This window comes from Carlito syrichta, unplaced genomic scaffold, assembly GCF_000164805.1.
Source record: "Carlito syrichta isolate Samal-C Ts95f unplaced genomic scaffold, Tarsius_syrichta-2.0.1 Scaffold303175, whole genome shotgun sequence".
NCBI classification, from domain to species: Eukaryota; Metazoa; Chordata; class Mammalia; order Primates; family Tarsiidae; genus Carlito; species Carlito syrichta.
The window spans coordinates 188,138-212,843 of NW_007247271.1; the positions used below are offsets into that span (position 1 = coordinate 188,138).

The 24,706-nt window shown below is 40.8% G+C and overlaps 1 protein-coding gene across 1 annotated transcript in view; it reads left to right on the forward strand.

The window, feature by feature from the left end:
• DNAH3 (dynein axonemal heavy chain 3) overlaps window positions 1–24,706 on the forward strand; it is a 201,401-nt gene that overhangs the window by 21,637 nt on the left and 155,058 nt on the right. Inside the window, exons 10-16 of the mRNA XM_021712292.1 lie at window positions 478–673; window positions 2,473–2,652; window positions 7,972–8,108; window positions 9,382–9,487; window positions 9,677–9,855; window positions 16,169–16,353; window positions 18,142–18,223. Of these exons, the coding sequence (XP_021567967.1) occupies window positions 478–673; window positions 2,473–2,652; window positions 7,972–8,108; window positions 9,382–9,487; window positions 9,677–9,855; window positions 16,169–16,353; window positions 18,142–18,223 (1,065 nt within the window). The remainder of the gene's footprint in view (window positions 1–477; window positions 674–2,472; window positions 2,653–7,971; window positions 8,109–9,381; window positions 9,488–9,676; window positions 9,856–16,168; window positions 16,354–18,141; window positions 18,224–24,706) is intronic.

Here is a 24,706-nt window from a genome sequence, read left to right on the forward strand (position 1 = left end):
TAGAACACTCATTTCTCTTTCGGTTGTCTAATATTTACTCTCAACTTCGAGCAGCTGTAGCCATGCTGGAGTTTCTCCCTCTATGTTTTCTTTCTTTGTTTTCTCTTTCCCCCTACAAAGTCTGAATCAAAGACCAGGCACCTGCCAGAGAGAGAGAAGTTGGACAGAACATTCCATTACTTTGTGCCCTTTCACCCCAATGTCTCATTGTAATGAAGAAACTCTTGTCTCTCTGATCCCCTGTCCACTTGGGTATTGCCAATGGAAGAACTGTCTCTCAGTTCAAATCTGATTACTTTCTTCCCAGGAAAGGGATGTTGGCAGGTGAGGCGGCCAGGAATAGGAAAGTACTGATTTTCAAGGCCGCTTAGTGGGACGTGAGCACATCCACCTCATCACAGAGACCAGGGAACATGGTCAGACGACTTCTCAGGGCTAAGAAGAGCTTCTTACATGAATGTCATCTTGTCTTTACAGGTGGATTCCCACCTGTGCCCAGTTTTTTGTCTCACAGAAGGAGCAGTGGGTCCATTTTGCTCCCAAGAGCGACTACGACTCCTCTCAAAACATTGAGGAATATTTTGCTTCTGTGGCATCATTCATGTCACTGCAGCTCAGGGAGCTGGTCATAAAGTCTCTTGAGGACCTTGTTTCCTTTTTTATGATACACAAGGTATGTAAGAGACCTGCATTTGTCTCTTTTGAGAGAGATCAACCTGGTTAGAACCAGGATTCCATCATTTATGTCTTCAGCTGTGAGTTCGGCCAAAAAGTTAAATTCTTTTCTTGTTCACACATCAGGTGATGATTAGTTTATAAAAATGATTTCTTTAAATATATAAGCACACTCTTGAGATAATCATCCACTGTTTAAAAATCTGCAAATGTGGAAAAGTTAAGAAAAAAAATTTAATTACATACAATGAAATATGTCATACAGTTTGGGGAGAAGGGACCACTTTTTCATCCTCTCTTTTACAAGGAAGGGGTTGGAGACAATTTGTTTTCAATCTTTAGCTTGATATTGAGGGAGTGTTGTGTGTATTCATTGCAGATACTGACTTTTGTTCTTTGGTTGTTGCAAGGGGCAACTCTAAAGACAAAAAGCTTTGTTGACCTAAGTAATAACTTTCTTCATGAAACTGCTTCAATTGGAGTTTAAACAAAATCTAAAAAACACTAAGTCCTGGTTTTCAAAGCTTCATAGCATTCCCTAAATTCAGATAGCCTGGGGATTAAGAAAGATTCTTTTGAATTTTATACCATGTGCATACTTTACTTTTAAAAAGGTAATAAAAATTTAAAATTGCCTGGTTATAAAAGATTAAGTTTTCCAAGTGAAGTAAAGAAGAACAATTGACCCTTTGCTCAAAAAATTTAGAAACCAATGCTGAATTTCAGCTGCAAGTGTTAATACCCCTAAACAGGATAGATCTATGGATATCATTTTAATCATCTACTTTGCAAAGTGGAAGAAATCCAGATGTGGGGAAAAAAAAAAAAAACTCACTCTAAAATTCTACACAAAAGGAAATGTGAAATCCTCATATGTCTGAACAAGGGTAGAAATTTATAGGTATTTGATATACAGTAGGTGTTCGACAAATGTTATCAATCATCTTTAAACAGATCTGGAAATCTGTAAAATCAATTACTTTAACAAGTACTTTACAGCTGCCTTATGACAATTTCATTAAGTACTGTAGTTTACTTATTTATTTTATTATAAAGATGTGGGGTACAATTCAGGGTTAGGTATACAAACGTTGATTATGCAGGTACCCTTGAGTACTGTAGTTTATTAAGGGTATCTTGTGTTACAACTTTTATAGGGAATTAGAAATAGTTCTATGTCAATATTTCTGTTGTATTAAGGTTGACATTTTGAGTGTGTGAAATAGACTATAAACCATTATCAACTCTATTTGAGGTATACAGATAACTATACTTTTGGATTCACTCAAAAAATTTTTATTGAGCACTTGTTAGGTACTAAATGATGTCTTGAATATTTTGGAGAAGGGCGATGGGTCAGACATAGATCCTGTCCTCAAGTTTAGAGTTAGAGTAGAGAAGAAGTGCATCTAAGTTCCTGAAAACAGAAAGAATATGATGAAGGAAGTAGAAATATATGGAAGTTCAGAAGCAAAGGAGATTTCATCCAGCTGGGGAACAGGGAGGCTTCCCAGAGGAGGGGATTTTTTAACTAAATTTTGAAGGATGGGAAGAGTTTAAAAATTAAGGTGCAGGAATTACCAAGCAAAGTAAACAATACTGAATAAAGGCTTTGGTAAAGGGAGAAAGCATGAACTCAGGCTGGTCTAAGCTATAGCCAGCCCTTATTTTAAACATGAACAGTATGTGGTTCCCTTTATTTCCTTTTCTGGTGCTCCCTATAGTACTATGAATGTGTAAGATTGATTTTGGAAGGCCTAGTTTTGTGGCACTTATCATACCTTATGTCTCCTGAAGGATGGGAATGATTTTGAAGAACCCTACCGAGAGTTGGAGTTCTTTATACCTCAGCTAATCGTGATCAAACTTGAAGTCAATGAGCCCATTATTGTCTTTAATCCATCCTTTGATGACTGCTGGAAACTAATACATGACTCTTTCTTGGAAATTATTAAGAACTCTAATGGGATTCCCAAGGTATAGTCGTCACTTAATTATTCATTTGCATTTTTATTCACTTGCAGAACACAATTATGTTTAAAATAGTTGTTTGTACAAAACACAGTCATTGTGATATTTAGTCAAGGGAGTTTCACTTGGGGGATATATCCTGAGCATACCCCCTTGACCCCAGAAAGATGATCTGGAAATATTCATGCAGCCCTGAATTGTACTTCTAAGAAAGACACTAAGAATTACTTTGTGAGAAAGTATAGTTCCCCCACAATGTCAACTTCAAGAGGGAAGATGTGTCCCAAGCCATATCCATCAAATTGGGCTAATAATTCATTATTAATCAGTTGCCATGAGTTTGCCAAGAATTTTCATAAATTTCATTTTGAAGTTTCATTTGTTTGTTTGCTTGCTTGTTAGCCACTGTAACCTTTTAGAGGAGGGAATAACCCTTCCTGGCTCAAGTCCTTTCCAGTTTCCTTTTCAGGGTAGAGTTATTAATAAATTCCAGACACTGTTAGCAGACTTTTGCTACTAGGCAGGGTCATGGATGTGACTCTTTTTAGTTTCATCTTTTTTCTAGTTCCCCCTGGGTGGGTTATATAACAAAAGGGCCATTGTTCAGTTCCATATATTCATATAGGAAAGGGGGAAAGGGACCTGTGCAGTGTCTCTGTCTGTCTCTGTCTCTCTCTCTCTCTCTCTCTCTCTCTAAATCTCTTCCCCTCTTCCGCTTATCCCTTCTCCATGCTCTCCAGACATTATGTATGCTTAGGTGCTCTTGAGCACTCTTCTCTTTGTGATCCTGTACTTCCAAGTGTCTAAGAGCTCAAGATTAGAATTGGGATTTATAGAGAAGAATGTGAAGCCAAATATTTCTCCATTTCTCCAGTTGATTTCACCAGAGAACTCTGCATTTGGAATTTTGAACCCCACCAAGCTTGGCTAAAATGAAAACTGGGTGTGTGGAAGGGTAGAAGCAGTGGGTAGCTCTCCTACAACCAGTATCCCTTGGAAGGAGATGAAAGATAAGACCCTGTAATTTGGAGGGATAAGTGTGGGACTTGAGGACAGATAAAATGCGTACTACTTGAGTTCTTCCCTGCTGCTGATTAGCAATGAGTCACACAGCTGGACTGGGAGAACCCAGGGCTCATGTGGCTGCTACTGCAAACAGCATAGCAGCGGCTGGTATTAGATTTAGTGAATTGTAATGCCAGGAAGACATACTCACAGGTCACAGTTTGTGCCAGGTTTGAAAGTGAGGCTCAAATGAATAACAATGACTTTACCAGACTATGAGAAAAAACAACATGGGCTCTGAGTTCTCCATTTAGTGATACCTGCGGTACTGGCTCCCTCCTTAAGCCCCTCAGATTGTTTTATCTCTAAACTGGTTAGTAGAAATGTAAAAGAATGTTCCCTCAGCTTGACTATCTAAGAAATATCTTTAGCAACAGGTGGGCAGTACCTCCATCCCCTATGAGTTCTGCCTCATATGCAGTTAAACGTGAATTTTAAAAGTTAGGAGAGTGATCCATGCTTGTAATCCCAGCACTTTGGGTGGCCAAGCTGAGAGGATTGCTTGAGCCCAGGAGTTTGAGACCAACCTGGGCAACATTGTGAGACCTCATCCCTACAAAAAAATAAAAACAATTAGCCCAGCATGGTGGCACACCTGTAGACCCAGCTACAAAGGAGGCTGAGGCAGAAGGATCACCTGAACCCAGGAAGTCAAAGCTACAGTGAGCCATGGTTGTGCCACTGCCCTCTAGCCTGGGTGACAGAGTGAGACCATGACTCACAAAAGGATAGAAAGAGAGAGAGAGAAGGAGGAAGCTAGCAAGAGACTTTTGAAACAGATTAAGGCCGGCCTCAGTGGCTCAGCCTGTAATCCCAGCACTTTGGGAGGCTGAGGCGAGTGGATTGCCTGAGCCTGCGGGTTTGAGACCCACCTGGGCAACTTGGCGCGACCTTGTCTCTATAATAAACCAAAAATTAGCCAGGTGTAGTAGCACATGCCTGTAGTTTCAGCTACTTGGAAGACTGAGGCGGAAGGATCACTGGAGCCCAGCAGGTCGAGGCTGCAGTGGCTGGGAGTGTGTCACTGCACTCCAGTCTGGGCAATAGAGTGAGACTCCAACTCAAAAAAAAAAGAAAGAGACAGATTAAATAGCATTCTTTAAGGCACAGAAGAAAAGCATATTTGCAAGAAAGAGTTACTAATGAAAACCAAAGTTAATATTAGAAATTATTTGTCTCAGCTGGGCTCGGTGGCTCAGCCTGTAATCCCGTGCCTTGGGAGGCTAAGGGGAGTGGATTGCCTGAGCCCACGGGTTCGAGACCCACCTGGGCAACTTGGTGAGCCCTCATCTCTACAATAAATCAAAAAATCAGCCGGGTGTGGTAGTGCGCACCTATAGTTCCAGCTACTTGGAAGGCTGAGGCGGAAGGATCGCCGGAGCCCAGCAGGTCGAGGCTGCGGTGGCCGGGAGCGGCCACTGCACTCCAGTCTGGGCGACAGTGAGACTCCAACTCAAAAAAAAAAAAAAAAAAAAGAAATTATTTGTCTCAGCAATACAACCAGGAAAACAAGGATGTTCTATTGTTGATTGAAAAGAAAAGAGGTGAATGAGAGACAGAAATCAAAGAAAACTAGATGAAATAAGGGAAGGGTTTTATAAAACTAAAACTGCAATAAGTAAAATTTAAGCATGTGCAACGGTGTCAGTGCATTACTTTTATAATCAAGAATACACACACACACACACACACACACACACACACACACACACACACATTACTATAGAAGAGCTGCTAGTCTCTCTTCTGATGGGAGAATTTTCTCACTCTAAGTGCCAGGGAATGCCAAGGTTGGAGAAGTGTGCAGACCTGAAGATTGAGGGTGATGACAAAACCAAGGAGGCTGGGATCAGAGAGCCAGGCTGGGATCAGATAAGCAGAAAGTAACAATTAATTACCTGGAAAGGACACTATTATTCTTGATTCAGTTACAAAGGCTGCTTTACAGAGCTGCCACATTCAAAGGGTACATTTCATCCTCTTTTGGTCAATCGATTATCCTGCCTACATGTGATCTGTCATATGGCCTAGGGCATCAACTGTTTCATTCACACAGTTGACTGAAGTTAGTATCTCCATCTCTTTGCCTTCATGGTCACAGCATAGAAGTTGCTTGTCCACTGTTTTAAAGCACTCCAAGGACTGTTTCTGAAACCATCACCTAAAAACTTTTCTGTTAGCTGGGCATGATGGCGTGTTCCTGTAGTTCTTACTACTTGAGAGGCTGAGACTGGAGGATTGCTTGAAGCCAGGAGTTTGAGGCTACTGTGAGCTATGATTGCACCACTGTACTCCAGCCTGGGGGACAGAGGGAGGCCCCAGCTCTGAAAAAAGCAAAAAAACAAAACTTTTTTTAGCAGTGGAAGACAGTGGGACCCTAGCAGGGACTTTGCAGCTTGCATGAATTATGGAAATTACATTCTCAGAGACATACATGCCATCAAGAACTTAGAGAGTTTGACATTAATTGCATTCTAATATTTTCCAATTTCCATAATGACATCATTATTTATTCATTAGCTATTTAGCTGTGTATTTCTTAAAAAATTTTTTTGAGTTGGGGTCTCACTCTGTTGCACAGTCATGTTCACTGCAGCCTCGAGCTCCTGGGCTCAGGCGATCCTTCTGCATCAGCCTCCTGAGTAGCTGGAACTATAGGCACATGACACCATGCCCAGCTAACTTCTTTGTGTTTTTTTTTGTAGAGACAAGGTCTCGCTATGTTGTCTAGGCTGGTCTTGAACTCCTGGGCTCAAGTAATCCTCCTGTCTTGGCTTCCCAAAGTCCTGGGATTACAGACATGAGCCACGGTGCTGGGGCTTGTATTTAAAATTTTTTTTTAATATGAACTTTTAGATGTTACATTAGTTGCTTTCAGACTTCAAGGAATGATAACCAGAGAAGATGACCTGTTCAATACCTTATTCTAGGAAACTGAGGCTTATTTTATGACCTAGCTTGTATTTTTTTTTTTTTTTTTTTTTGAGTTGGAGTCTCACTCTGTCGCCCTGACTGGAGTGCAGTGGCTGCTCCCGGCCACCGCGGCCTCGACCTGCTGGGCTCCGCCGATCCTTCCGCCTCAGCCTTCCAAATAGCTGGAATTACAGGCGCACGCTACCACGCCCGGCTAATTTTTTTTTATTTATTGTAGAGATGAGGTCTCGCCAAGTTGCCCAGACAGGTCTCGAATCCACGGGCTCAGGCAATCCACTCACCTCAGCCTCCCAAGGCACAGGATTACAGGCTGAGCCACCGAACCCAGCTGAGGATTTTTTTTAATGTTGATCTGTTCAATACCTTATTCTAGGAAACTGAGGCTTATTTTATGACCTAGCTTGTGAGGATTTTTTTTAATGTTCTATAAGCACTTGAAATGAATATGCAAGGATCTATATGTGTTCATTTTATCAAGCATGGAAAATGCATTATTCAAATGATCTGCAACTTCAATGTGTTTTGATTTGCTTGATCTATCAAGGACTGTGATAACATATCCCACAATTTTTTTTAAAAGTGAGAGAGTTTGAATTCTCAGAAAAGATACTCTAAGTGACTCACAATTATAAAGCCATAGCTTTTTTTTTTTTCCCTGAACTAAGGAGAATCTAGTATATCTCTCCCTTTTTACAGATAAGAAAATGGAGGTTCAGAGAAGAGAAGTAGTTTACCTAAGGTCACTTTGTTGGCTAGTGGCAGAGTCAGAATTAGAATCCATGTTTCCAGTAGTGTTTTCTTAGAGAGGGAAAGTGGGTAATAGGGGAGGAGAGGAGCATCACTATAATTTATTGAGAACTTACAAGCTCATGCCAGTTCCTGGGGGTGCAATTAGCAAAGATGTCAAATACAGTTTAGGTCCTCATGGTGTTTATATTCCATGACAAACCTATAATGGCGCATCACACATTTATTTAATTGCAGTTGTGATGATGAGTGCCAAGCAAAAAAAGTTCAGAAGATGAGCTTTAAAGAGGATTGAGATTCAACATCCTCGGTGGCCTAGGGGGACTCTCTAAAGACATGAGACTTGAAAGGATCGGGAATTTGAAAGGTGATTGATCTAGGCAAGAAGGAGAGGAGAGAGAATAGAGACAGAGGGAACAGCAGGGCGATTCCAGCATGATCTAAGAGGAAGTAGAGTAAACTTGCAGCTGGCATCCCTGGAAATGAGTCCACTACAGGAGATTTTGCGTTTTGGTACCATCTTCCCTCTTGTGACTTGTGGAAGTCTTGTGACATTCAAAAGTGGTTTCTACTCTTTAGGTGGAATCCATCCTGTTCCCAGAGTTGAAAGGATATAATTTGATCCTGGGAACCGTTGATGCTGAAGAAGAACTTGTTTCTGATTTTATGAGTCAAACCTTCAAGGTATTTCAGAAAAATCAAGTTGGCCCTCACAAGTAAGTTGGTTTAGCTGCAACTTTATTAGTTATTACTTCACTTTTTGGCATGGTTTGGAGTTCTTAACTAGTGTCACATAAGCTGCTCCTGCTCCCATATACCAGAAACACACATATGAATAAAACGAGAAGAGCCAATACTTAGGTGAGTGTTACTATTTATCCTTACTTTACAAAAGAGGAAATGAACTTTTCCAGTGTCACATAGCAAATAATATAGGTTTATCTTAATTATCTGAAATTCAGATGGATTTTGGCATTTTAAAATTTCTGGATTTTAGAAAAGTAACATAATGCATACAATTATATATATATACATATACATATATATGTTTTTAAAAGTTTTACTAGATGTGAAAGGCCTTCTGTCACTAATTGTAGAATGTATTTAAGACAATAGCAAATGGAGGTGTCGTTGAAACAAGAATGAAAGAAATGATGGTTTCTGAGGCTGGGTAATGGAACTTTACAGGGTTCAGTGAAGTGTTTTCTTGACTGTTGACTGTTAATGAAAAATTTTATAATAAAAACTTATAAAAGCTAAAAAAAATTTAGACATAGAATTTTAGAGCTGAGAGAAGCAATAAGAACTACAGTTGTCCCTCTTTCTCCATGGTTTTACTTTCTGTGGTTACAGGTATTTGGTCAACCACTGTCCAAAAATATTAAAATATTTTGAGAGAGAGAGGACATTCGTATACCTTTTATTACAGTGTATTGTTATAATTGCTCTATTTTATTGTTATTGTTGTTAATTTCTTACTATGCCTAATTTATAAACTAAACTTTATCATAGGTAGGTATGAATAGAAAAAAATGTATATAAAGGGCTTGGTGTACTATCTGTGGTTTCAGACATTCACTGGGGGTCTTGGAACGTATTCCTAAGGATAAAGGGGCTAATATAATGTTTGCTGCATATTCACTTTATGCCAGACGTAGTATTAATTACTTTATATATACTTTATTACAGTTAAGCTTTGAAAAAACTCTGTGAGACATTAACTGTCATTTCCACTTAACATTAAAGACACTGATCTTTGAAAAAGTAAAATATCTTGTTTAAGTTCAGGCCATGAGGAAGTGGAAAAATTGGAATTTGAAGCCAAAATTCTGAATTCCCAGTTTAATGCCCTTTTGCCACACCTTTAGTTCTCCTTCCTGGTTTGGGATAATTTTTTTTAATACTATTATGCCTTCATTTGCCATTCTGACTCATCTAATCTGGTGATCTATATTCGTGTGTTTGATTTTTCACCCTTCAATATGGAAGATACTTAAATGTATACAAAAAGTACGATGACTTATTGGATAACACAGCTGAGCAAAGCATCACTGAGTTCCTGCAAGAAAATCATGAAATTGAAGATTTTGTGACGGTAGGAGATGCCGCTTGATATTTCATACCTTGGTGCTCCATGCTACAGAAATCCAATGAGTAGTCATTGTGTCTTGTTAGTGTATATACTGTGTTCAACATCATTTAGCATGTCCTGGGGGTGAGGCTAGGGGCAAATTGTTGGAGGCTCAAAGGGGAATCAAGCTATTGAATGTGCTCCTTTCTACAGAAGATCAATGCCATTAAAAAACGGAGAAATGAAATTGCATCCATGCACATTACCGTACCTTTAGCCATGTTCTGCCTTGATGCCATGACCCTAAATTATGACCTCTGTGAGCGAGCCCAAAATCTTAAAGACCGCCTGATTCAGTTCCAAGTGGATGTCAACCGGGACACCAATACCAGGTATCATAATTCTGTGCAGATAAATAGCAGTGATATTTGGCACCAACTGGAGAACAGAAAAGTGACCAGAATTTTGTTTTTCCATATTAAGTGAGAGTGACAGGGAATTCAGGTTCAGGCTTGAAGGTGAACAATCAGGGGGAAACTATATGGGGAGAGAGTAAGAAAATGGAGAGTATCCTTTAGCAGTACATATTAAAATCCTAAAGCCTTTGCTTTCTTTCAGACAACTTCCTAGAAATGCAAGCTGCATCCTGGGCTTGGCTGTCTGAGGTCACAGGCCCATCTCACGAGCCATCTAGTACAGCATTCCCCAATGTTTTTGTCATCAGGGACCAGTTTCATGGAAGATGATTTTTCCGTGGACCAGGTGGGGGAGGAGGGGGATGGATTTGGGATGATTTGAGCACCTTACAATATATAGTGAAATAGATTATACAACTCCCTGTAATGCAGAATCAGTGGGAGCCCTGAGCTTTTTTTCCTGCAACTAGACAGTCCCATCTGGAGCTAATGGGAGACAGTGACACCCAAAGTATGTTGTTTATGTCCGGTCTACCACATAATCTCATTTGGGTTGCTGTCACTGCAGAAAACCCTGCAGAGGTAGGATATTGGAAATGGAAGCAGGCTTTTCAGGGCTGGTCTGACAGGAGATGGAGCTCAGGTATTAATGCAAGTGATGAGTACGGAGAGTGGCTGTAAATACAGATGAAGCTTCCCTGGCTTACTGGCAGCTCACCTCCTGCTGTGTGGCCCAGTTACTAATAGGTCACAGACTGGTACCGGTGTGTGGCCCAGGAATTGATGACCCCTGATCTAATACATATTTTGAAGCACAACATGCTTAAAGACACCCCTTAGAATCATGCCTAGGCAGACTTCTTTTGTCTAGGTCTGGGAATCCTGTTATTCAACCTTAAGCTCTACATTGTGCCTCATTTTACTGATAACTACAGGTTAATCAAGACATTGTTGATTGTAAGGAATAGAAGCCCAAACAGACTAGCTTAGTTTGAAAAGGGAATTTGGGGCTCACATGTTGAAAAGTTTAGGGTTTCTAGCTTCAGGCCCTCAATACTGCAATTACGATGCTCTCCTATCTCTTCTGCTGGACTTTCCTCTGGGCTGGCTCCACTCTCCAACAGCTCCTTGCAGTCTGTGGGCCCCAGAAGCTCCAGGCTTTAAGGCAGGAGTCCCCCCCACCCTTAGGAACTGGGCCACACAGCAGGAGGTGAGCTGTGAGCCGGCATCCTGTCAAATCAGCTGTAGGAGTGTGAACCTGATCGGGAACTGCACATGCCAGAGATCTAGGTTGTGCACTTCTTATGAGTTTGATGGCATATTTTCCCCCAATCCTCCCCCAACCCCTGTCCATCGAAAAATTCTCTTCCATGAAGCCGGTCCCTGATGCAAAGAAAGTTGGGGACCTCTGCTTTAAGGTTCCCATCCAGAGTGAGGGGAAAATGTCTTTTTCCAGCATCCCTGCAAAAGTCTTGTCCTGTGTGACGTTGGCATGACTTGGGTCATTTGTGCAACATGGAACCAAACACTATGGCCAAGAAGACGACTTAGATCTGGCTGGTGTTCCCATCCCTGGGGTGGGTGTCAACTCTACCTAAAACATGTGAACTTAAGAAGGAGGGGGATCTCCAAGAAGACCTAGGATGTTGTTACCATAAGAGGAAATAGATGCTGAGAGACTGAGACAGCAACTCTCTGCTATCATGTCTCTGTATGAGTGTTACAAAATGGTTATTCCATGTTATTCTCTCTTCCTCAAAGTACGTTAAACTACAGACTAAAATGATTTGGTAATAATGACCATTATTCATATTGTTATATACTGTATTCTTCATATATATACACACATATATATAATTTCATCATTTTATAGTACTTTAAGGTTTACAAAATACATATAATAAACTCACCAGCAAGTTAATGATAAAAGTAACTACTGTTTTCCCAGCACATGTTGTAATCCAAGCATCAGGTAAGCCTTCTACATAGGACAGAACTAATCAAGTCCTCACAACAACCCCCAAAAGTTGTTTATTATTCTCCCCATTGTGCCAGTGGAAAAACTGAGCTTCCAACAGAGTGGCTCAAGCAAGGCTTCACCTAGTTTATTTAACCTCAAAGTTCATGTGCATTCATTTCTCACTGAATTATGAAGTGGGCGGATTTCTGGTTTGGGAGCCAGAAGACATGAAAGAATCCAGCATCTTCCATTTACTAGCTGTGTGACCTCTGGTTTCACTTCTCAGATCTGCTTTTTTTTTTACCTATAGAATAAGGGTTTGGAACTAAGACAGTAAAAAGATTATCAGCCTTCACACTACTAAAACATTCTCTTTGGAAAGTTATGCCTTCTTTTTTTTCCCCTCCTTTTAAGCAATTGTCCATCTGTTTTTGTCAGATCAAAATTAATACGGTGCCTTAGTTGATTGGTAAATGTATAAATGTATAATTTCATTAGATCTTTTTATTACAAGTGAATAAAATCATAATCCCTGTTATGAACCCAGGAATTTCTAAGAGTGCAGAAACCCCTCATTGTTGACTGAACTCCAGATGGATAGCTGAGTTCTAAAGTTTCTTTCTGTCTTTAAAATAGTGGCTCTGGCCAGGCTTGGTGGCTCACACAACTGTAATCTCAGCACTTTGGGAGTCCAAGGCAGAAGGATTGTTAAGACCAGGAGTTCAAGACTAGCCTGGGCAATATAGCAAGACCCTGTCTTCTACCAAAAAAAGAATTAGGTGGGTGTGGTGACATGCCCCTGTAGTCGCAGCTGCTTGCGAGGCTGAGGTGGGAGGGTGACGTGAGCCCAGGAGGTTGAGGCTGCAGGGAGCTATGATTGTACCACTGCACTCCAACCTGGGTGATATGGCAAGTCCCTGAGTCAAAAAAAATAGTGGCTCTAAGTCACTTGATTTTTTTCTTTTGTGTGTGTGTTGGAGTCTCACTCTGTCACCCAGGCTGTTGACCTGCTGGGCTCTGGCAATCCTTCCGCCTCAGCCTTCCAAGTAGTTGGAACTACAGGTGCGCACTACCGTGCCTGGCTAATTTTTTTATTTATTGTAAAGATGAGGTCTCACCAAGTTACCTGGGCTGGTCTCGAAGCCATGGGCTCAGGCAATTCACTCGCCCCGGCCTCTGAAAGTGCTGGGATTACAGGCTGAGCCACTGAGCCCAGCCCACTTGAGTACAAAAACTCCTGGTTGGTGGCTGAGCTATAATGAGCCATATGAGTAAGTAGGACAGATATAAGACACCTTAATTAATAGAGAAGAAAACGAGGCCCAGAAAGAAAAACTAACTGGCCCAAGTGGGTTGATGAGTTTGAATTTGAGTCTTCTGATCCCAATCCCTGTCCTTGACACTTCAGTGTCATGTAATCGCTGAGTGGTATACCTTACTGTTTCCAAAGGCTGGGTGCACTCCTAGAGTGGCGTGCTCTGGCAGTAAAGGCAGGGGGTGCCTTGGAGTGCATAAGTAGGATAATGGATATGCCATTCATATCCACTACAGGTCCATGTATCTAAAATTGCTAGAACAATGACCTGAAGTATTGACGAAAATTTCAGGCCCTGAGGAATTATCCCTTGGCTCTTGCTGCTAGTTTCCTTCAGGCTGAGCAGTCTTGTCCACACGATAGCAACAGGGTGGAGAGAAGCTGCAAATCAATGCAAGACTTATTGCATCAGTTCCTAGGTCCTATACAAGACAGAAAATAGCCCTGCATTTAAGGGCACAGCAGAGGAGGGGGGATTTAGATTTTAAATAATGTTATCAGCATGTGTAGAAGGCAGTGTTTCCTGTCCTCAGCTTTTCCTGGATATTAATTTCTGATATCATTGACCTATATTCAAAATCTTTTTAGAGGGTCCAGTAGTCAATGAGTCTTACCACGCTTCTGGACTCTTCCAAAAAGCTGGCAGCCAGTAACCAAATGATATTTACTCTGTGCATTCATATGCAAAAAAAAAAGAAGGCTGGTGGATTCCAATCAGCTAGGCATCTATCAGACTGCAAGAATCTACCTGTACTAGAGTAGGCTGGATACTGCAGCTAATGCACCAAAGATGTCATGACTGAACACAATAGGAGTTTATTCCTTGCTCATGGTAGTTCCAGACTGTGGTGGAGATTTCTTTGTGCACCCAGAAACTCAAACAGATGGTGACTTTACATCTTCAGCACATAGCTTTCAAAGTCATTCTGAGTGTTGACATCCTAGGCAGTCGAGAAGAGGAAGCAGCATGGAAGAGTATGCGAGGACAATTATATGTGCTGTGCCTAGAAGTGATACTCATCACTGCTTCCCACTTCCCACAGACTAGAATTCAATCACACGCCCATACTTGCTATGGACTGAATTGTGTTTCCCCAACATTTATATGTTGAAATCTTAACCCCCAGTGTGACTGTATTAGAAGTTAGGGAATATAAGGAGGTTACATAAAGTCATAAGGTGGGGTCCCTAAGTAGACAGATATACTTATCAGAAGAGGAGAGACAACAGAGCTCCCTCTTGGCCATGTGAGGACACAGCAAAAAGGCAAGCCAGCAAGATGGCCCTCTCCAGAAGTGAATCAGCTGACATCTTGGCTATGTTCTTTCCAGACTCCAAAACTGAGAGAAAATAAACTTCTGTTGTTTAAGCCACCCAGTTTGTAGTATGTCTTATGGTAGTCTGAGCTGATTCATACAAAACCCAAGTAGAAATACAAAGGAAGATATGATACAGCTGTGTGTCCAAGGAGTGGAGAATACTATTAACCCATTGTAGTGTGGTAGATAATTTTCCTCTACAGAAAGTGTCTGAATTGTATAAAAATTCTTTTCTACAACCCCAGCATCATCTGCAAAGCTGTTTTAATCATTTTCCCTCAAGTTTGATATAATTAGCTTCATTAATCATTTTCCCTCAAGTTTGATATAATTAGCTTCATAATTAGTTCTCCATGCATTAAGATGGAATACTGAGGACTGAAACATTGAGAGGAATGGTTTTCACCTGTGATGAATGACCACCAATGTGTAACGATCAATTAATAATAACAAAACTATGGTAGATATTATTGCTAACGTGTGTTGAAGGCCACTCTGTGGTAGGCATGGATGTATTACAGATCATTTGTTTCAGATTATCATTAAAATGCTGAAGATTGTTAGTCATTTGCTTTTGTATAGATTATAGCATGTTCAAATTATCCCTATAATAATATCAATTTTCAGTCTTGTGTTTGAGAAGTGAGCACTTAGATCTAGTCAACCCAGTAGCAGGGCCTAACTTTCTCTCTGCAACTAGGAATTACTAGCAGCACACAAGGATAAATTTGCCTGTGTAGTGTACTGTTAAGAGCAGTGATTACAAATTAATTTAGTGCTCTACTTCAGCATAAAATGTGACATAAAATGTGAAGGGTAGCCGGGCTTGGTGGCTCAGCCTATAATCCCACACCTTTGGGAGACTGAGGTGAGTTGATTGCCTGAGCCCACGGGTTCGAGACCCGCCTGGGCAGCGAGACCTCATCTCTACAATAAATCAAAAAAAATTAGCTAGGCATGGTAGCGTGCGCCTGTAGTTCCAGCTACTTGGAAGGCTGAGGCAGAAGGATTGTTGGAGCCCAGCAGGTTGAGGCTGCAGTGGCTGGGAGTGGCCACTTCACTTCAGTCTGGGCGACAGTAAGACTCCAACTCAAAAAAAAAAAATGTGAAGGGTTGTTGTTGTTGGTAGTGTTCTTGTTGTTTTAGTTTAAATCTGGATTCTACCCATGAAAGGTACTACGGTGTGTTTGTTAATGGTATGAGCTTTGGAGTCAATTAACCCCGGTTCAGATCTTGGCTCTGACATCATGTTACTCTGAATAAAGTTACTCACTTGCTTCTGTTATAAAATGTAGTTAACTGTAGTACCCACCGCTTAGAATTGTTGTAAATGAATTAATATAATGTAAATGAATTAATATAATGTAAATGAATTAATATAATGTAAATGAATTAATATAATGTAAATGAATTAATATAATGTAAATGAATTAATATAATGTAAGTGATTAGAATGGAGCATGGAACTTCATAAGAGTTTAACACATGACAGATATTATTATCATTGTGACTATTCTTATTCCTGGAGTTTGGAATGCATGTGAATATTATTCATCAAGGATTTTCAGATAGAGAAAAATTGGAAACTATTATTCTTGTCTCCAAATAGGAATTATATCTGTTTAGCATGGAGTCTTGTAACAAGAAAGTCATTTTAGATGATGATGATGATGATGGTTGTTTCTTTCTTTGTAGCATTTGTAACCAGTACAGCACCATTGCAGACAAAGTCAGTGAGGTTCCTGCTAACACTGAGGAGCTGGTATTCCTCATTGAATTCTTGAAGAACTCCAGTGATGTTACTGTGTTCAAACTCAGGAGGCAACTTAAGGATGCAAGTGAACGTCTGGAGTTCCTGATGGACTATGCAGACTTGCCCCGTAAGCCCAATGCCATATGTGTACATACATACACAAATGTATATTTTATATTTTTATATATCACATAAAAATAGTCTATATATATATATATATTTTTTTTTTTTTTTTTTTTAGTTGGAGTCTCACTCTGTCACCCAGACTGGAGTGCAGTGGCCGCTCCCAGCCACCGCAACCTCAACCTGCTGGGCTCCGGCGATCCTTCCACCTCAGCCTTCCAAGTAGCCGGAACTATAGGCATGCACTACCACGCCCGGCTGATTTTTTTAATTTATTGTAGAGATGAGGTCTCGCTGCCCAGGCGGGTCTCGAACCCGCGGGCTCAGGCAGTCCACTCACCTCAGCCTCCCAAAGGCGCGGGATTACAGGCTGAGCCAGCAAAATAGTCTACATTTTTATATTTAGGGATAAGGTGTTGGGGAAAAGAGGGATATAAAAATCCTGTCACTAAATATTAGGAGAGCTGCTTTCCAAGTACCCCCTATGTTAGAGGCACAGATTCCATACTCTTATTTACAGGAATTTGAATCACATGAAGGAAATCTTGTTAGGCAAAAAGAAGACATATCTAGAGTCTTGACTTCTAGTTCTTAGATGACTGTCTTGGCAACTTGTGTCTAGTGTTCCCTGAAAAGTCACTTCCAAATGTAGAATCTTTTTATAAATGGGTAGATTTTTCGAGATAAGCCTGGGCAACTTGGTGAGACCTCGTCTCTACAATAAATCAAAAAATTAGCTGGGCATGGTGCATGTACCTATAGTTCCAGCTACCTGAAAGGCTGAGGTGGAAGGATCACCTGAGTCCAGCAGGTCGAGGCTGTGGTGGCCACGAGCATGGCACTGCACTCCAGCCTGGGTGACAGAGTGAGACTCCAACTCAAAAAAAGGGGGTAGATTTCACTCATCTGTACTCCTAATACAATCCCGCCTTTAAGGACATTTTCTTTCATGTTCTTACATACTACAAAAGGAAATAAATGATCAGTGTCTCATGAAGGCTCATCAGGCTGAGTCTGAGTTCTAAAGTAAGGACGAGGTTCTAAGAGAAATGTTTACACACTCTCCACAAGCCATTTTCCATCTGAAAATACCTATGAATTACCTGGTGTTAACAATGTGTATATGTCAGGAAGAGAGAGAAATGGGGACTGAGAATGAAGTGTGGTCCCCTATCTGTCCACCTGCACATTCATGAACTCTGCCCTCAACCACATGTGTACATCCTGAACTCTCATGGTGATATTTGCCTGCCTAAATTCACAAGTAAGCCTAGAGAGGGCATTTTAATTGACCAGAGCCATAAGTTCGGTAGGACACCAGGCTTTGATACTATTACTGCCATTGACCCAAAAAGAAAATTGAGATTTGGATGAAATGTCTGGAACCAGAATGTCAGCCCAGGTTTCTGACTTTACCCAGATCTAGCCTGAAAAGATAATAAAGCAGAGTGGTTAGAACATAGACTTTGGAGTTGATTTGAATTCCTCTCTACTGCCTTCTCTCAGTGTAATCGTGACCATTTGGCTTAATGGCTTTGTTTGCTATCTGTACAAATAAGGATGATAATACTGTCTACCTTCTAGCCTGGCCTTTAGGAAGTGCTCAATAAATACCAGCTGTCATAGGGCCCATCCGTTCATTTACTACCCCCACACCCACTTCTGTTAACCTCTTGTTGTGCCAAATTAATTTCCCACATGATGACCTATACTGAACAGTGTCCTTGAACAGATTATATATGTTTTTCAGAAGAGGACATCAAATTGAACAGCACTCTGTTCCTTTGGCCAGACCAGATTGAAGATATCTTCGAAAACAGTAGAAACTTGCTTCTTAACAAGAGGGACCAGGCAGAAATGGATCTGATTAGAAGGTACAGGGAGAGTCTGGGATTGTTTTGGGAATGAGACCTGGTTTCAAAACCCACGCTGCAGGTTCCTGGTTCTGACTAGAGCCTTCCACGGCAATGTGTGGGCGATGGCTGAAAATGATACATGGAGAAATAATTTCCTTTTGTTTCCCACTGTGGAATGTTTTAAGACTGCTTCCCTGTTGTAACTCCTGCTAACATCTTCCCTCCCTGCCCTGAATAACTGGAATTTGGTGGTGCAGAGAGATAAAAGCAGAAATAGTGGCATGTAATAATGGCCTCCACAATAATAATAGCAAAATTGTCAACCTTACATTGAGCACTACAGATCTGTGAGATATCAAGATATCAAGGGATAATAAAGTCATGGCAGGGGGCTGAAAAATTGCCTATTTTGCAGCTGGTCTTGTTCTATGCTAATGTGGCTGCAATCATTTATTCATTCATTATTTGTCAATTCAATGAGTATTTATTATGGATTTTTAGGATGTGCTCTGCTCTACTCTAGACATATATGTGTGTTTGGCTGCTAAATAAGAATCTTAATCCAGTGACAGAGAAAGTAGACATACTGAAAACATAACAATGTCAAGTGAAATGGGTCGAGTGCCATGCACATGTTACACACGCACACACGCACACACACGCACACACACACACACCCCATTCCAGCTCATGATATTGATTATGACCTGCAGATTCATACAATTTACCCTGTCCTCTTCACACAGGAAACTCCTACTGCCCAACTTTAGCTGCCATAATCCCTGCAAATACTTGCAGGAAAGGAAAAAAATAGATACAAGTAGAGATTTCTACACAGAATGGGAGTTTGGACTGAAACTATGACCTAAAGTGTGCTCTCTAGGGGGTGTAAAGAAATGTGTGTGTGTGTTTTCTCATCTTCCAGCCATCTCCTCCCTCCACCTGAATGACTATCCCCAGAGTCCATAACTTATCCTGATAGATGCAACTGGTTTCTTTTTAAATTAATAGACTGTGTTTTAGAGCAGATTTAGATACACACACACACACACACACACACACACACACAATGAGCAGAAGGTACAAAGAGTCACACACCCCCACACACACACAGCCTTTCCACGTGGAAATGATTTTTATGGCTAACCAGAAAGCAAAACCATTTTTTTGTTAATTAGATGAATGAACGGGAGCAAGTTTCATCTTTTTGAGCCTCAGTGTCCCTCATCTAGAGAATGGGATAGTGATAGAGCCTACCTCATCTTGCTGAAGGATGAAATGAGATGATCTGAGATGATACTAGGTGATAATCAGCACATAGTAGGCATTCCTGAACTGTTGGCTTCCTTCTCCCTTTTAACAATGACCTCTCTGAGAAAAATGCTTCCTTGCTTCCAAGCCACCTGTCCCGTAAGCATACTTTTAGAATATTACTTGTAAGACTAATTGGAGACAGAAGTGCTTTAAAGTTAAGACAAGTGAGGGGTGGCTCTGGGAGAAATGGGAACAATTGTCATTTATGATGAGAGGAGAGAAGTATCTGTTTCTCTTTTCTGAGGGGCAACTCTCAGCTTGATCCCACCATTTCCCCAGCTCTTAATAGCAGAGGCCAGCAGAGGACCGGTTCTGGAAAAGGCTCAGCAAGGCAGCCGTTGAGTTCAGCCCTCTTTGGGCGAACCCTTAATCCTGGTGTCCATCATTCTGTATTAATCCTGAGAATAACCTGTGGGAGGCACTGAGCTGGTTTAATGTATCCATCCATCTTCTGTGGAAGCAATTTTGTTTCCTTTCCAAGAAACTTGAACTTATTTTCCCAACCCATTTGCTGCCCCTCCACCCCCACTCCATTCTCCTCCTGCTCTGTGCCTGGAAGGCTGACACCCAATATGTGGTGTCTGGTTCTCTTGTCTGTTGGATCCAGGCAGAGCTTTTCAAGGGAGAGCCCTGCAGGAAGTTGGAGGGATATTAGAGGGCTCTTCCTCCTCTCCCTTCCTGCTCGGCCCTGGGACTCTGGCAGTAGTTGGGTCCCTCTGATGACTATGCCTGTCCCTCCATGGTTCCAGTGTCATTGTCCCAGCAGTGTAGGGGTCAGAATGGCTTCCCTCTGAGGCTAGTCTCAGTGCCTCACTGCCTGCTCTGTGTTCCTTTAGCCCTACCCATACCTCATCTCTGTAAGTAGTTAAAGTGTAAGTCATTCAAGTGTCTTTCTTTGAACATCAAAGTGAATTCTATTTCCTGCCAGAATTCTGACCCACCCACCATCATCTTTAAATTCTTACATTATCCTCTCTTATTGTTATATAGAATATGTCTATATACAGTTGTCACCAACTTATGATGGCTAGATTTATGATTTTTTTACTTTACAGCAGTGCCTTCAAGTACCCGTACAACCATGCTGTTTTTCACTTTTAATTTAGTAGTCAATAAAGTACATGAGATATTCAGCACTTTATTATAAAATAGATTTTGTCTTAAATGATTTTGCTCTGCCGGGTTTAGTGGCTCAGCCTGTAATCCTGCGCTTTGGGAGGCTGAGGTGAGTGGATTGCCTGAGCCCGCGGGTTCGAGACCCGCCTGGGCAACTTGGCGAGACCTCATCTCTACAATAAATCAAAAAATTAGCCAGGCGTGGTAGCGCGCCCCTGTAGCTCCAGCTACTTGGAAGGCTGAGGTGGAAGGATCACCGGAGCCCAACAGGTTGAGGTTGGGTGGCCGGGAGCGGCCACTGCACTCAGTCTGGGTGACAGAGTGAGACTCCAACACAAAAAAAAAAAAAAAAAAAGATTTTGCTCAACTATAGGCTAATGTAAGTATTCCAAGCACATTTTAGATAGGCTAGGCTAAACATGGTGTTAGGTAGATTAGGTACATTAAATGCATTTTCAACTTCCAATGTTTTCAACTTAAAATGGGTTTATTGGGATGCAACCTGAGGGGCATCTCTATGTATGTGTGTGTGTGTGTGTGTGTGTGTGTGTGATACAGAAGTACTTTTTTTGTTTTGTTTTTGAGTCAGAGTCTCCTCTGTCACCCAGGCTGGAGTACAATCACAGCTCACTACATCCTCGACCTCCTGGACTCAGGCAATCCTTCTCAGTAGCTGGGCCCACGGGCACATGATGCATGCCTGGCTAATTTTTTTATTTTAGTTGAGACAAGGTCTTGCTAGTCCCAGGCTGGTCCTGGGTTCAAATAATCCTCCTGCCTCAGCCTCCCAAAGTGCTGGAATTACAAACATGAACCACTGTGAGCAGCTGACATGGAAGTACTTTGGAAACAATAACGTACTAAGCAATTATAAAAAATTAAAAATAATAATAATAGTAATATTTAAGGTAATCGCTGAGCTTATATACTATTGTCCTCTGAGAAGAATTTAAAACAGCTTTTATCACAGATTTCTCTTTGTATATGGGTACAGTATTTGGAAGATCAAAGATAATTTTAATGATCCAAAAAGGTACCAACAGTATCTAATCGCATGGACAACAGTAGAATAATAAGCTTTATCTCCTCTGCCCCCATTTTATCCAACGTTAGTGGTAGGCTCCATGGTCCTGGAAGCAATATGAAATATGCATGATGAACAGCTCAGGGATGTGAGGTTCTCTCTGCTGTGGAAGAACATGAAAAACACTCTGACATCTTGGAAGAAAAAGGGAAGATATTTTAGGGAGATATTTTAGGGAGAGTACCAAAGCCTTAAGGATTCAGATAGAACATAGTGCCTTGCGTATAGTAGGTGCTCACTGTTCTTATGAGTCAATGAATGAAACTTTGGATATTCTCTAAGTTGATTACTGCCAGAATCTAGAATCAAAGCCTATTACAAAATAAAAAACAAACAAAAAGCTAGGAAAAGGAATAGAGGCAGAAAGAAAAAATGCAGGTCATCTCTCATAGCACATTTGTACCCTACCTCTGAATCCTTAAGACCTTGATAAAAAAAACCAAAAACAATCAGGGAAGGGAGAGCATGGCAGGAGACACCTTTCCTTCTTCCCTTGTGTGCTCCTGCCTTCATTTCTCATCTCTGAGGATACAGAAGACAAAAGGGACATAGTCCCTGCTCTTATACACATTACAGTCAAGTTGAAAGATGGAAGATAAAGCAGATAAATACAGACACTGTATGAAGGAAATGAATAGGGAAACAGATCAGAGTGATTGTTTGCAATGGGCAAGTCAGGAAAGGCTCATTTCAGATGAGATTTGAAGAATGAGAAGGAGTGGGTTAAGTGAGGATGTAGAGAGGGAGAGAGTAGCAGAATGTCCAGTCCAGACAGCATGGACAGTATCTCCAAGGTGGGAAGATGGGCTGAAGAAGAGCGGGACTATATAACGAGGTTGTAGAGTTAAAGGATCAGGTCTTGAGGTCACAGTAATGAGTCTGGATTCCTTTTTAAGCACAATAGAAAGTCAATGAAAGTTTTTATTCTGGAGACCAACATGATCTAATTAATTTTTATAGTTTACTTACTTGAATCAGAATCCAAATAGTGTCTACAACATTGCACTTGGTTGACATGTCTCTTAAATGTCTTTTAATCTGCAGTTCTCATACCTATGGTTTTTTTCCCTGAAATGTATTTAGTCATTTGTCTACAAATCTAGACTTTGCTGATTGTACTTTTGTGGTATCACTTAATATGTTCTTCTGTCCTCTGTATTTCCTGTAAATATTTAGTAACCGATTTGACTTTGCCACTGATCCAATCTTGTTCCTGATCTCCTACTCTAATGGGAAGCAGAATAAACTGAAGCTTGTCTGTGGGCAAGAGTATAGTGTTCAAGTACAAAGAAAAAGAAAGTAGAGTCAGCCATATTAATACCAAATATAGTCAAAGTCAAAGCAAAAACATTAGCAGTTCAAAGATGGTTACCTAGGTGGTGAAATAAAATCAAGGCGGTCATCAATTCTTGTATATCAAGTAATATAAATAAACAAATGATTAAAATAAATGAATAAAGTGAAACAAATAAGGAGATAATAGAAGTAAATAATTGATAATGTTGATTTATGGGATATGTATGTGTGTGTTGCGTATATATCTCAAACTTTCTATCCTACAATAGAAAATACTATTTTTCTTAAATGTTCATAGCACATTTACAAAAGTTGGCCATATGTTAAGACTTTAAAAAAATTGTTAGCTGGGCTCAGTGGCTCAGCCTGTAATCATGCGCTTTGGGAGGCTGAGGTGAGTGGATTGCCTGAGCCCATGGGTTCGAGACCTGCCTGGGCAACTTGGCGAGACCTCATCTCTACAATAAATAAAAAAATTAGCCGAGCATGGTAGCGCATGCCTATAGTTCCAGCTACTTGGAAGACTGAGGTGGGAGGATCGCTGGAGCCCAGCAGGTTGAGGCTGCAGTGGCCTGGAGCATACCACTGCACTCTAGTCTGGGCAACAGAGTGAGACTCCAACTCCAAAAAAAAAATTGTTAAGAAGCAGAATTTATATAATAGTGTGTATTCTTTATCTATTGCTGCATAACAAATCATCCTAAAACACAGCAGCTTAAAACAGCAAAAATTCTTTATCTCACATTTTCTGTGGGTCATAAATCCAGGTGAGGCTTAGCTGTTAAGCCTTTGACTCAAGGTCTTTCATGAGGTTGAAGTCAAAATATCAACCAAGGTTGCAGTCTCATCTGAGAGCTCAACTGGGTAAGGATCCAATTCCAGACTTGTTTTTATTAGTGTTCATAGGACTTAATTTCTCATAGGCTGTTGTCCAGAAACTGCCCTTTGCTCCTTGCCACATAGGGTGGCTCACAATATGGCAGCTGGCTTCCCTCAGAGCAGAAGAGAGACTGAGAGAAAGAGTGAGCAAGCAAGATAGAAGTGAGTCTTTTTTAAACCACAGCTAGCTTCCCTCAGAGCAGAAGAGAGACTGAGAGAAAGAGTGAGCAAGCAAGATAGAAGTGAGTCTTTTTTAAACCAAATCTTATAAGTAGCATCCCATCTCTTTTGCCATAGTCTGTTAGAGGTGAGCTGTTAGGTTTAGCCCAAACCGTAGGGTAACCAATCACACAGGGTATGAATACTAGGAGGTAAGAATCATTAGGGATCACTTACCACTCATAACAATTAGAAATAAAACTCAAATCAAGCCACTTGAAAATTATCTCTCTTAAATTAATTTTAAGGGAAAAAAATTAAAATTGACATATGGTATTCTTAAGATAACCAAGTTTATGAAACATTGCTATAACTGGTCTCAATGACAAGTTCCCTTATTCATTGAATGAGTATTGTTTTCCACGTACCAGACACTCTTCTAAGTTGCTAGAGATACAAGGAATTAAAAAGACAAAAACTGTATTTGTAGAGTTAACATTTTAGTGAATATGAGGAAACACTTGTATAGTGACTATTGTTCTGGGAAGTGGCATTGTAGGTAGTTTAACTTATGCTTTCCTGTGTGTGTGTGTGTGTGAGTGTGTGTGTGTGTGTGTGTGTGTTTGTGTGTGTGTGTGTGTGTTTGTGTGTGG